General features: G+C 51.7%; 2 protein-coding genes across 7 annotated transcripts in view; one reads left to right on the top strand and one right to left on the bottom strand.

The window, feature by feature from the left end:
* ANKLE2 (ankyrin repeat and LEM domain containing 2) overlaps positions 1 to 3,812 on the top strand; it is a 24,095-nt gene extending 20,283 nt beyond the window's left edge. Inside the window, exons 10-13 of the mRNA XM_018061451.1 lie at positions 3 to 193; positions 485 to 1,121; positions 1,675 to 1,806; positions 2,158 to 3,812. Coding sequence (XP_017916940.1) covers positions 3 to 193; positions 485 to 1,121; positions 1,675 to 1,806; positions 2,158 to 2,395 — 1,198 coding nt within the window. The 3' untranslated portion in view covers positions 2,396 to 3,812. The remainder of the gene's footprint in view (positions 1 to 2; positions 194 to 484; positions 1,122 to 1,674; positions 1,807 to 2,157) is intronic.
* Positions 3,610 to 12,108, bottom strand: PGAM5 (PGAM family member 5, mitochondrial serine/threonine protein phosphatase). 6 transcript variants are annotated; one of them, XR_001919399.1, is made up of 7 exons: positions 11,839 to 12,108; positions 9,394 to 9,572; positions 8,612 to 8,737; positions 8,437 to 8,525; positions 8,185 to 8,318; positions 7,060 to 7,483; positions 6,350 to 6,452 (listed from the first exon to the last, which is right to left on the bottom strand). XR_001919399.1 is itself a non-coding variant. In XM_018061454.1 (6 exons), exons 1-6 carry the CDS (start codon positions 12,027 to 12,029, stop codon positions 6,302 to 6,304), a joined length of 867 nt encoding a protein of 288 aa, XP_017916943.1. In that variant the 5' UTR covers positions 12,030 to 12,089; the 3' UTR covers positions 3,610 to 6,301. The 6 variants fall into 6 exon arrangements, 4 of the variants coding, with proteins under 4 accessions (XP_017916943.1, XP_017916942.1, XP_017916944.1 ...); XR_001919400.1 differs by having other exon boundaries at positions 8,185 to 8,315; positions 11,839 to 12,095; XM_018061454.1 differs by lacking the exon at positions 7,060 to 7,483 and having other exon boundaries at positions 3,610 to 6,452; positions 8,185 to 8,315; positions 11,839 to 12,089.

Below are 12,108 nucleotides of genomic sequence, written 5' to 3'. Positions count from 1 at the left end.
AGGGAGCTGGCTCATGAACTGGGGTATCCCTGGGTCGAATACTGGGACTTTCTGGGCTGTTTTGTTGATCTGTCTTCCCAGGCAGGCCTGCAAAAGTTAGAAGAATACCTTACTCAGCAGGAAGTAGGTAAAAAGCACCTACAAGACATGGGAGAAAATGCAGTGTGTCTCCAGGAGGACACCTCAGCCCTAGGTAAGGACACGCAGTGCATCCAAGGCTGGTAAGACTGGCAGCTGTCCTGTGGCCAGGTCTGGGGGAACCTGTGGCTTCTCATTTTCCTGCCCATGAGGGGGGACAGCTGGGCCTGGAGCCTGTAATTCTGTCTGCAGGGTTCTGCTTGACTTTTTCCAAGGTTTTCTGTCTTAAACAACAAGGAGGAGGCTTTGAATATGGGAGTGATTTGTTACAGGGTTTGTGCTATGCGCGGTGACATCTGAAGTCCCCTTGTCAGCACCTCTGAGAGCTGGTTTCTCTCCCTCACAGGCCATCAGAGGAAGTGCAGCAATTCCATCTCTGTGAGGGCGTTTCTAGATGAAGATGATGACATGAGCTTGGAAGAGATAAAAAACCGGCAAAACACAGCTCGAAACAACACCCCACCCAGGGCAGCTGCTTTTGGAGACTTGGGGTGTGACATCCTCCCCTTGGAGCAGACAGAACTTATCGAAGCCTCAGCCCCGACCAGCCCCCACAGCAGCAGAAATGGGTTTTGCAGCCCTCTGAGGGATGGCAAGACCCTGAGTGGGAAGAGGCCCAAGGCCCAGAGTGGGGAGGAAGACCTCCTGTCACCCGTCTCTGGCTTGACTGTTGAGTTTGATAAATTGAATTTGCAGAATCTAGAAAGTAGCTTTTCTAAGACACCAAATCAAAGAGTGAAAACTAGAGATAAGAAGATCCTGACGTCAAGAGTGAATGCAGGAGGAAGTGATGTATTAGAATCTCTTGGTGCTGATAGACTTGCAAATAACCAGGGAAGGACAGAAAATGAGATGTCTGCTGGAATTGCTAACATGTGCCTGAATCCGGACAGTTCCATGCATGAGCCCCGCTATGGCAATGGCTCGGAGCCTTCGGAGGTTCCTGCCTCAAAGGAGCCTGTCCAGAGGCTCTTCCTTTTTGGGTATGAGTTGGGGAGCATGCATGTGTATTGGGGGGTGGTGGGCACAGGCACCAGTATGATTCTTGGACACTTCCCTCCACCCCGGCCAGCCTGACAGGCACTTGTTCCATCTGTCTCATGAGTTGGTGGCTTTCTGTCCATCCTCATTGGTCCTCCAAGCCAGTGGGAGACAGCATTTTCCTTCCTGGCTCCTCCTCGCGTCCACTGTACTTCCCACCATGACTGAGCTGTCCTATGAGTTTTAGGAAGAAAGGCCATCTTGGGGTCAGTCTCAGTTGTCCAGCTGATGGCCTGTTCCCCCTTCTGCTCTGACTTCCTGGAGGTGGTTATACACAGAGCGCGTCTTGCCAGCAGGGCTGGGGCTGGGGTCTCCTCCCTGTGGGCAGCACATTCCCTCTGCCGCCCCCACCCATGCTGGTCCCACCTTCACCCTCATCCCCACCCCCACCCCGGATTGCAGCCAGCAGCTAGTGCCTGTGGTGGTGGCAATGGACGCAGTGGTGCTGGATTTCCGGGTGTAATCACGGAGGTTTCTGCTTCTCGTGCCTTCTAGAGAAGAGCCGTCAAAACTGGATCGGGATGTTCTGGCAGCCCTGGAGTGCACGGATGTGGACCCTCGCCAGTACCCAGCCGTACACAGGTGGAGGAGCACTGTCCTTTGCTACTCGCCTTCGGACAGACAGAGGTACCCACAGGCCCGGGGATCAGAGTTGCTAGATTCATGGGGAAGTTCACACAGACCCGTTAGCCAAGCTGGTGGGAAGTCCCCTGATGTGTGGCTGGGGGTGATAAAGTGGAAGGGTGCTGCTGACAAGTGGGTACGGGACGGAAGTAGCCCAGGTTCCTGCTCAGGGTCACATGCCACTCGTGTGGGGAATGGTAGTGAGCTTTCAGTCTTCAGGGCCCACAGCTCCCAGGCTTACAGCACCTCTGCCCGTGTTCTCTCGGGGGCAGGGGCCCAGATCCTGTCTATGGCCTCCACTCGCCCCATCCCATCCAGCCGTCCATGCTGACTGCCTGTTCTTGGTTTCCTCAGCTGGTCCAGCCCCTCACTGAAAGGGAAGTTGAAGTCTCAGCTCCTGGACGTCAGTGGCCCTCCTAGCGGCAGCCCGGGGAGAAACAGCCCTGCAGGTGGCAGCCCTGGGAAGCCTGGCTCCACACCTCATGCCTCCGGCCTGGGCAGCCCCGGGCGCGGCAGCCCTGGGCGCTACAGCCCCGCCAATGGGGGCCACCTCCGCCGGATGGCGCGCCTGGCCCAGCTTGCCACCTTGTAGGGCCCATGCACACTGCTGGGGTTCTTGGTTTGTTCTTCGTTGTTTTGTTTGTTTTTTTAAGAAAAGTACTGTGTTTGTTGCTGAAATTTCACATGCCAAAATAATATTCTGATTAATTTATCAGTCCTTATTTAGAGAGTAAAATAATTTTAGAAATTGCAAATATTCTGTATAAAATTTAGCTTTCTGTTATTTGGAGAGAAAGTGAACACAAACTCCTGCAGATTTTCTGAAAACCCTCAGTGTGGTTACAAACAGGCTCTGTTAGCTGCCCCAGGTGCACATGTAACAGAAGAGGGCGCCAGAGAGGCCTGGGTGCCCCCTCCTCCCTTGACTGTGCTGCGCTCTCTTCTGCTCTTTTCCTGAAATGGGTGAAGTTTATGCCTCTGCCTTTTCTGGGGAGGGTCTTTGACTTTCTAGTTCATGACAGAAAATCCTCTCTGCTTTGCCGGTCAACCATTGAGTAGACACTGACGAGGTGGGCATCCAGGAGTAAAGGAGCCTTGCACGTGTCGGACAGTTGCAGCGACACTTACAGCTGGGAGTCACTGAAGACGTTTCAGTGAGTGACCAGAAGATGAAACTAGCTTTTTTCTAGACGAAAAATGGTAGTCGCTGGGAGTCACGTGAATAGTCTCACACAGGACTCACTCACCAGCGGTCCTTGGAGGGTGTTTCCTTTCTCACCAGCACTTGGCCTTTCACAGTCCACCTTATGTAGCTGCCAGTGCACTGTAACAAAGTAACCTGAATGTTGTTCCCTGGTTTTGAGGTGCACTGCATATTTTAGAATGCATTTCAGTTGGACTTGCTTTATGAAAGAGCGTCACGTTTTAGTAGAGACAAAAGGTTTGCTTTGGAGGAAATATCTGATCCCAGTTCTGTCCTTTCAGTGTGGTTTGTCTTCTCTCCCCCTGGGCCATACCTGCTGGAGGGTTTGCATACACAGAGCTCTGCATCCCGGAGGGCTAGGACATAGCAGCCGAGCTGAGGGCTGTTTCTCCCGTGTTACCAGTGACCACTCACAGCAGGGTTCTGGGGGCATTGTCAGTGTTTGATCAAAAGTGAAAACTACCAATGCGTCTGCTGTCCAGTGCCTTTTGTAAATCATTTTTGATTCTTCTGAACTTACTCTTTGAGACTATACAGTGATAGGAGGTAGACATAAGTGAGAGTCTTTTTTATTTGTAAAGATTCTGAATTGAAACATGTTAAAAAAAAAAAAAAGAGCTTATTTCTTTCACACAATAATAAGAGAGAGGTCAGGAATATCGGACCTGAGATTAAGGTTTTAAAATTCAAAAGGTTGTTACACAGGGTGTTCTCACTTGTGTAGTAGACAACCTAGACATAAGAGAAAAATACGTTCTGTCCTACAAACCAAATGGCGTGTTTAAAAGACATCTCTAGTCTCAAAGAAACCAGAACACAGATGTAGTCATAGTGATGATCTATTTTCTCTAAAATTTGACCATGCCATCCTGTATAGTTATAAGTATTCAGATGGAAATTAAAGTAGGGATGTGCCCTAACTTTGCAGACTGCTGTTCCTGTTTTCTCAAGTTTAGACCTTTGATTATTTCTCCATTTGTTTATATAAGTTGGCCCTGGTTCCACTAAATGCATTATCATGTGTCCCGTGGTGATTTTACATCTTTTTAAAACTGCTTAATGGAATAAATTATTTTTAAAACCATGTGGTAGTCATTCGAAGCTTTTAGAAAGACCTCTCTCAACTGTGCCCAGGAAAAGTGCCCTTTTTAGCAAACTCTTAAGCAGTGTTTGGGTTAAACAGAACATCAATCTGAGTGGTTTATTTGCTGTCTGGGGTCCTTTCATTCCTAACACAGTTGTGAAAAGCCTTGCTTGGCATCAGTTAAACTAGCAAATATTTCCTAAGTGTCCTATGAAACAGGAAGCCTTTTTCTTGATGTTGACAATCAGTGTGTAATGTCTTTGGTTGGAAAGAGGTGATGGGAACCCCATCATGGTGGGTGGTGGCTGTGCTGTGGTCTACAGTGCAGGGGGCTCCAGAGGGCCCCTTGCTCCTGGGGGGAGCAGGCACCACACGCGCAACCAGATCTTCTGGAGTAGTTTTCAGATGTTTCCAGAAGCGTTCACAGCTCAGAGAGGATGGTTGTAGGGTGACTGTCTTGTCGGGCACAGTTGCCAGTCACTGGGCACATCGCCATCCCATCCCCAAGCCAGATGTCCTCAGGCAGTCGGAGGCATGTATTTCTCATTCCGTGTGGAGACCACAGGCAACTCTGGGTCACACGTGCCCTCAGGTTCCTTCCTCAACTGTCTCGAGATACTTTGGAACAGCACTGCAGCCAGTAGGAACCACTTTCATTCCCACTGCTGTCAGTTCAGGATCCCTCCTGACGCACAGGCTCTCGGGGTGGGTTTTTATGTTGGTCACATTTATGATGTCTTTCCTGATGTTTCGTAAGTTCTGTTATGTCCCACCTCAGGATGGCTTCTTGGGCCCTTGACACCCTTGTCCCGCTCCTGGGCTCACTTTCTGTTTCTGAAATGTTGTCCTGCTCCTCAGCGGTCAAGTACAAAGTGTGGACATGCCACTGAAAAGACAGGTCTGCAGACAGGACAGCAGTATGACCACACAAACCCAAGGAAACAGCGAAGACCTGCAGGTGCTGAGGGTCCAGGTGCCCAGGGCTTGACTATGGGATCTCACGGCACCCGAGGCCAGACACCTGGCACTGCCTTTCACTTTTCTGTTCTTGGACATTGGCACAGCCCCTGGTGAACTTGTCGAAACTATTTCTACAGAATGGTGCATGGTTGTTGCTTTTAGAAAACCACTTAAGCTCACTGTCCTGGGTCAGGGCTTCTCACTGAGGCCCCTCTTGGGCAGATGCCCTGCAAAACTTCACCCCAGGGTACACAAGATACTGGGGAAAAGGGCTTTCTGCTGAGACTTTCTCTGCTAGTTGGGGCTGCTGTTGTGTCATGCACAGGCCTCTTGTTTTAAAACATTCACAATTAGTACTTTGAAAAACCAGTAAAATAAAATTTTATTTTGTAGTTATTTCCAAAATCGACAGAAACATCAAATACTCCAATTAGTTGCACTGATTACAGAAAATGTTCATAACCACTTAATAAAAACTGTACTTTCTCCCAAAATAACAGAAATTTGGGGTGGACACACTAAATATTTTAATCCATAAGCATGAAAGATTAACAGCCAGAGGCAAACAAGGACTGAACTGTCAGTTGGACGTTTTACTGAAACGGGCCATTCCTGGGGCATTCATCACTGCCTCTCTGGCAAGGCCAGCAGCTCAAGTCACCTCCCTCACCGGCCAAGGTGCTCCTGTGTGTCCAGAAAGGCGTCACGACACAAAAGTTCAGATCCCACAGCGTCAGGGAGGTGTGACTTTGGAGTGAGAAACTGGTTTTCAAAGCAAGAACCAGATGAGGAAAATCTTTATGTAAGTGACAAGAGTTAACGAATGTACGAAGCAGAATAAATTACAAACGGAAGCAGCGCTGCGCTCTCCTCCTCTTCCTCCTGCCTGAGGGGCTCTGCTGGCAGACACCCTGCTGCCGTGTCTGCCTGGTCCCCATAGTCACAGTATCTGGGGGCCCTCATCCAGTCCCTCAAACAGGCCTGCTTGGACCCCTCAGGCTCGTCCTGGATGAGAGGGAGGCAGACACCCTGCGAAAGATGAAGCTGGTCTGATCTGAGTGCTTCCCTTTTCCTTCCTGGACCGTGAGTTAAGAACTCTGTGTTGAAGATCCTTTTGCCTTCCTGCTGCCTAGAGGTGGCCGTCCCCGCTGCGCAGCCTGTGGGGGGGACACGGGGGAACCTGCGGTCTTGGCAGCACCCACACCAGGCCAGCGAGGGGCTGAGGAGGACGTGGGGCCTCAAAGCAGCCCTCAGGAACGGGAGATCTTGTCAGGAGGCATGAACCCTGTGTCCCCAAGGGCCCTGAGAGCCACTCGGCCATCGGGCCGGACCACCAGGTGGGTAATGCTGCCGTTGTTGAGGGAAAGGCGGAGCCAGCCTTCTGGAGGGAACTGCAGTGCCCTGAGGAGAAGAGAGAATGTGCTAGAAACAGGCCAGGTGGCCCAGGTCTCGACAAAGCTGAGGGTCCCCCACCCCAGATTAGAAGCCCCTGGTCAAACTTCCAGGGGCTGGATCCAGCATCTGTAAGTCCCTCCTGTTTGCAGATGGGGTTTCTCAGAGGAAGGAGCTGCCGGGCAGATGTCAACTTAACAGTCCAACAAGGGGTAGGGGACAGTCCAGTCCCTCTGGGATGGGGATCAACCGTGCTCAAGGCCTGCAGGTGAGGCACAAGCACCCTGGTTAACAAATGCATGCAACTTAACCTGCTTTCCCAGTGTAAACAGAAGGGGGCAGAGGGCAGCCAGGTGGTGCAGCAGGTGCAACCACGACCCCTGGAGCATTTTCATGCTCTTAAAAGTGCTTTTGAGGCACAGTTAGTATTTGCTGAAGAGCCCAGCATGACTACAGCCTCTGTCCATGTCACCAGACACTCTTCCTGCCCTAGAACTTTGGGGTCGACAAGTGGCAGCCCCGTGGCTTGTCTCACCACTACTCTGTCAAGAGTTTTGCCGACTTGAAGGAGTAACTACCTACACACTGCTTTTTAAAGTCTCAACGTCACACTCACCACTTTAAAAAACTGTCCTAAGTTAGGGGGCAGGTTGCCCTCCCATTTCCTGGGGCAGAGGCCCTGGCTCCCGGCAGCACAGGTACCACTGATCCAAATCCAGTCATTTCTGGCCCATTTTCAGCACTGGGTTCGCCTCCCAGTGATGCTGGGTCAGTGCTGTCCTGGGATATGGAAGGATGTGTGTTTTACACAGCCCAGAAGTCAAAGCTCAGGCAGCTGGCTTCTGCGTGTTAAAAGCAGCACACAGGCTCAGGCTACAAGCCTGCAGCCCAGCCGTTCCTCCCAGCAGCACTCGACCTCGCCTGGAACCTGCTCTCCCAGCATGGTGCTTCTCGCCTGGAGCCGTGTGTGATGTCTGGACAAATGGGCCCATGTGAGAAGGAGGATCCCCTTCGCTCCTGAAGCACTTGCCAAACAGCTTCTAATGGATCCGGGGGAGACAGAGTTACAGTTATTTCACATCTTGCTCTACATGGGATTTGGTCAAATACATGAGCACCCTGCTGGCCTTTCCAGGTCCAGGCCCTCTGTGACTCATGGATGTGGCTCAGGGCAGGCGTCACTGCGAAGGCCTGGAACTTGGTGGGGCCAGGACATAGGGAAGTGGTTGGCTGGCTCCAGTGACACAGGAGCCCCTGGAGAAGCTCCCGACTTCGTACCCTGGATCAGCTGGAGCAGGGAAGTGACTAATACGCCCACAGGTTATAATCCTGCAAACAGGTCCATGAGCCCATAACTGCAAAAAATTTCCAGTTAATAAGCTAAGGGAAACACGAAACTATGAGGTAAACATCGAGTAACCACGACAGCATGATCCAGCGACAGGTACTAAACCAGTCACTGCACGTCAGGGAAATGGGGTGTTGGCATATAAAATGTGACTTTGCAGTGTGAGCAGCCCGGCGCATAGCGCCTGAACCAAGCAACCACAACATCGCCCGGGAAAGACTGCCAACGGAGGGCATTTGGTCTGGTCTGTTCCCACCAAAAACACACAGTCAAGAGAAAACTGGACTGAAAGCCATTCTACCAGACCACCAGCTGGACCTGGAGGAGACACGCTGTGGGCATAGGCTGGCAGGAGGGGAAGTAGGGCCAAGGGCATCCGGCAGGACCCCTTACCGGCACACGATGTAGCGAATGACATTGGCGTGGCAGATGAAGATCTCATAGCTGTCCTCCTGCTGCTTGGCGTCCGCCCGGTGGATGTAGTTCCGGAAGGCGGCCTCGATCCGCGCTCCATCTTCATAATACTGCTAGGGGCAGAAGAAGGAATCGTGCGTATGGCAGTGTGGGCCCCGCTGCCACCAGGAGCCCAAGGGCAGAGTGGAGGCTGCTCCCCACAGGAGGCTGCCCCGGGGGGAGTGTTTTTACCACAGCCTCCGGCTTCCAGTGAGACACGGGGGGGTCAGGCTCGATGGGGGCGCCTTCCCTCAGCAGGTCTGTGCTGACCTTGCAGACGCCTGCAGAGAAGCACAGGATTCAGCCCCTTTAGGAGCAGCTGCCCCTCCCTCCCTGCTGCTGGGCACCTAGGGTGCCTGGCACTCACCTGGCAGGTGTTTGCTGATGATGTCAGTGGTTTCTACCGCACGGGTCATGGAGGAATGGACAATTTTATTAAACTTCAACCCCAAGCTTGCAAGTCGGAGACCAGTTAGTTCAGCCTGCTCACGACCTTGAAGGTGGAATACACTGGAGAATTACAGGTGGTGGGAGTCCCTGCTTGTTTCTACTTCACAAATACTTCAGTCCTTACCAAGCACCATTAGGGCTGGGGAACAAGACGGGCAGCCCCTCCCGGGTCTCGGGCCTAAGGAAGAGGTCAGGCTTTCAACTGGTAAAGTCAGTGAGACAGACCAGCCACCTCCAGCCCCATACAGAAAAAGCATCAAAACCAATGGCCACAAAGACTTCCCTGGTGGCACAGTGGATAAGAATCCACCTGCCAATGCAGGGGACATGGATTTGATCCCTCGTCCAGGAAGATCCTATATGCTGCAAAGCAACTAAGCCTGTGCACCACAACTACTGAGCCCATGCTCCTCAACAAGAGAAACCACTACAATGAGAAGCCTATGCAACGTAATGAAGAATAGCCGCCGCTCACAACTAGAGAAAAGCTTCACAGCAACAAAGACCCAGCACAGCCAAAAATGAATACATTTTAAAAAACTTATTTAAAAAAAGGTTGAGGACGTTTTCAAAGTCTGTCTTGAGTCAGAATAAGCTGATTGTTACTATTAATGACAAAGCTCACATCTGGGCCAAGAACACCTGACACAGGCCCAAGGAGGCCTGCCGAGAGGATCAGCAGACAGCCCAGCCACATACCTAGGGGCGTCAGCGTGCGGTCCTTCTCCAGGGAGGCGTCCACGTGGTACTGCGAGTGCCTGATGAGGAAGATGTGCCGTGTGGCCTTGGCCTTGCAGTGGTCCAGTCTGGACGTCAGCTCCTCTTCTCCAGACTCTAGGTTCCTCTTCCGCAGGTTGACCAGGGACAGTGGTTCTCTCCTGACGTTGAAACACAAGACGGCGCGCTCTGGGCCCCTGCTCACAAGTCACCCCTAGTCTTTCTGACAGAGGGGCTTCCTGTGTTGGGAGGTGTAGGGGAGGAGCCAACGTCCTCTGTTCTCGGTGCTAGGCCTGCCCTGGGTGGCTGGATGGTGGACAGACAGATAAGCAAAGCCTCTGTGCTGTCATGTCCTTGTGAGGAGACAGTCACAGCAAGGGGACCAGTGACACAGAGAAGAGGAAGGAGAGGCTGTGGGAGGACAGGTGGGACATGCCCACCAGGCAGCCTCGCTGACAGGGATGCTGTGCTGCCCCTTAGCAGCCATTGACTGTGTGGCTACTTACACTCAAAATCATAAAAATTAAGTACAATTAAAACTCCCATTTCCTCAATCACACAAAGCACATTTTCAAAGCTTAGCAGCAAGTGGGACAGTGGCCATCACACCGGACAGGGAGAAGAAAGTTCCCAGTATCACGGGAATCCCCCTGGTTGGCCCTGCTGGGTGCTGGGAAAGGGCTGATGGGGGGGTTGTGGCTGGGAGGGCACAGCAGTAGCAAAGATGCTGAGAAACGATGTCTGGTGAAGACAGGCTCTGTTAGCTCATGGACCAGAAGTCAGTAGAAGTTAAGTGTCTGTGAGACTGGCAGAGCTGGGAAAAAATGTACTCTGCTGAGACAGTGCTGGAAGAACAAGTTTTGAGGGAAGTCATGGTGAATTCAAGGGTTCTGCTTGGGCCATGTGAACCCGGGGTATCCGTAACAAAACCAGGCTGAGATGCCACACTAGCAGTCATGAGGGAGCTGGGGCTCAGCCAGAAAAGACCTCTGGTACCACAGGCACAGATGCAGGATACCACTCTCCTTACTCCCTCATAAATCTAGACTTGGCAAGCAAATATAGCATGTCATCCTCAAACAAAGGTGAAGTCTGGCTCTCCCTCAAGTTCTTTAACCTCAGAGTGACCGTTTCCTTGGAAAGGCACAAGAAATTAACAAGACTGCACTGATGTTTAAAAGGGAATATGACCCCAGCCTAATCATGAGAAAAACAGACAAATCCCAACTGAAGGACATTCTACAAACTACCTGATCAGCACTTTTCAGAACTGTCAAGTTCATCACAAGTTAAGTCTGAGAAACTGTCAAAGCCTGATTGTCATTTAGGATCCTGGGAGAGACAATAGACTACAAGTAAAAACTGAGGAAATCTCAATAAAGTATGGACATCAGTTAATAATATTGTACCTACACCGGTTCACTGATTGTAACAAATACCCTATGTTAGAGTAAGGTGTTAACAACAGAGGAAGTTAGGTGTGGAACTCTAACAAAACAGGAACTCTATTGTCTTTGCAATTTTTCTGTAACTAGAAGACTATTTTAAAATGAATTTATCTTTAAAAATTAAAGGTTAAAAAGAATACCTCTGAAGTTGTCTATACAATGAGGCTAACAATAAATATTAGTTCTGTGCCCCACACTCAAAGTGTTAAGTAGGAAAGAGCTGGGACTGGGTAAACCAGTCCACAACCCAGAGCAGTGCCATCCAATAGAAACAGAACACCGACAACGTATGTTATTTAAAATTTCCAAGTAGCCACATTTACAAAGTAGGAAGAAACGGGAAATTTCAGTAACTCACTTTATTCACTCCAGCATATCAAAAACTATCGTTTCAATACAATATTTTAAGATCTGCACTGCTTTGGTTTTTAAATTTAAGTTAACATTAAGTAAGGCTAAAAACTGCTTCTGGATTACAGAACCCACCATTTCCAAGTGCTCGATAAAAATACTGACAGCCCGTGGCCGGGGTGCCTGGGACCCCTGGACCTCATGCTCCTGGACCTCATGTCAGCTGGCCCTGTCCTTGCGCGGCCTCCTCGCAGAGGCCCCTTCCAGAACCCACCTCCACCTGACCCTCTCGGCAGTATCCCAAATATGGGATTAGCATGCCGTCACCCAATCTGAATATTCATGAGTTGAGAGACAGAAACAAGGACGAGAGCCCTATGAAGGTCCAACCCCTCCGTTTAGGACTGAAAACGACCACTCCGGGCATCTCAGTACTCCTTCCTCAAAACGACCCCCTGGGCAGACAAGGAAACTGGCGCTCAGAAGAGGGGTCGAGCCAGCCTCGCGGCCAGAACCGAAAGAGAAACCAGCACGCAAACCTGCCCCGCCCGCCCCTCCGTGGGACCCACCACACCGACCAGACGGTACGGCTAGCGCCCAGGAAGGGCTACCGCCACTGGCCCCGCACCTGTCCCAGTTGGGGTCCCAGACGCCGGGCCCGGGGCGCGCGGCCCCCGCCCACGCCGGGGGCTCGACCACGCGCGGCTCCGCGTCCCCGCCCGCGCGGGGCTTCCCCACCGCCACTGCCGAGAAGAGCACCGCGGCCGAGCCTCCGGCCAGGCCGCAGGCCGCCAGCTGTAGCGCCTGCCGGAACGCCATGCCGGTCAAGTCCCGCGTCGACCGCACGCGGGCTCCGCGCAGGCGTGCTCGGGTGTGGACGGCGTGCGGCGAGGGACAC

Source organism: Capra hircus, chromosome 17 (genome assembly GCF_001704415.2).
Source record: "Capra hircus breed San Clemente chromosome 17, ASM170441v1, whole genome shotgun sequence".
Classification (NCBI taxonomy): Eukaryota; Metazoa; Chordata; class Mammalia; order Artiodactyla; family Bovidae; genus Capra; species Capra hircus.
This window is presented reverse-complemented; position numbering and strand designations above follow the sequence as displayed.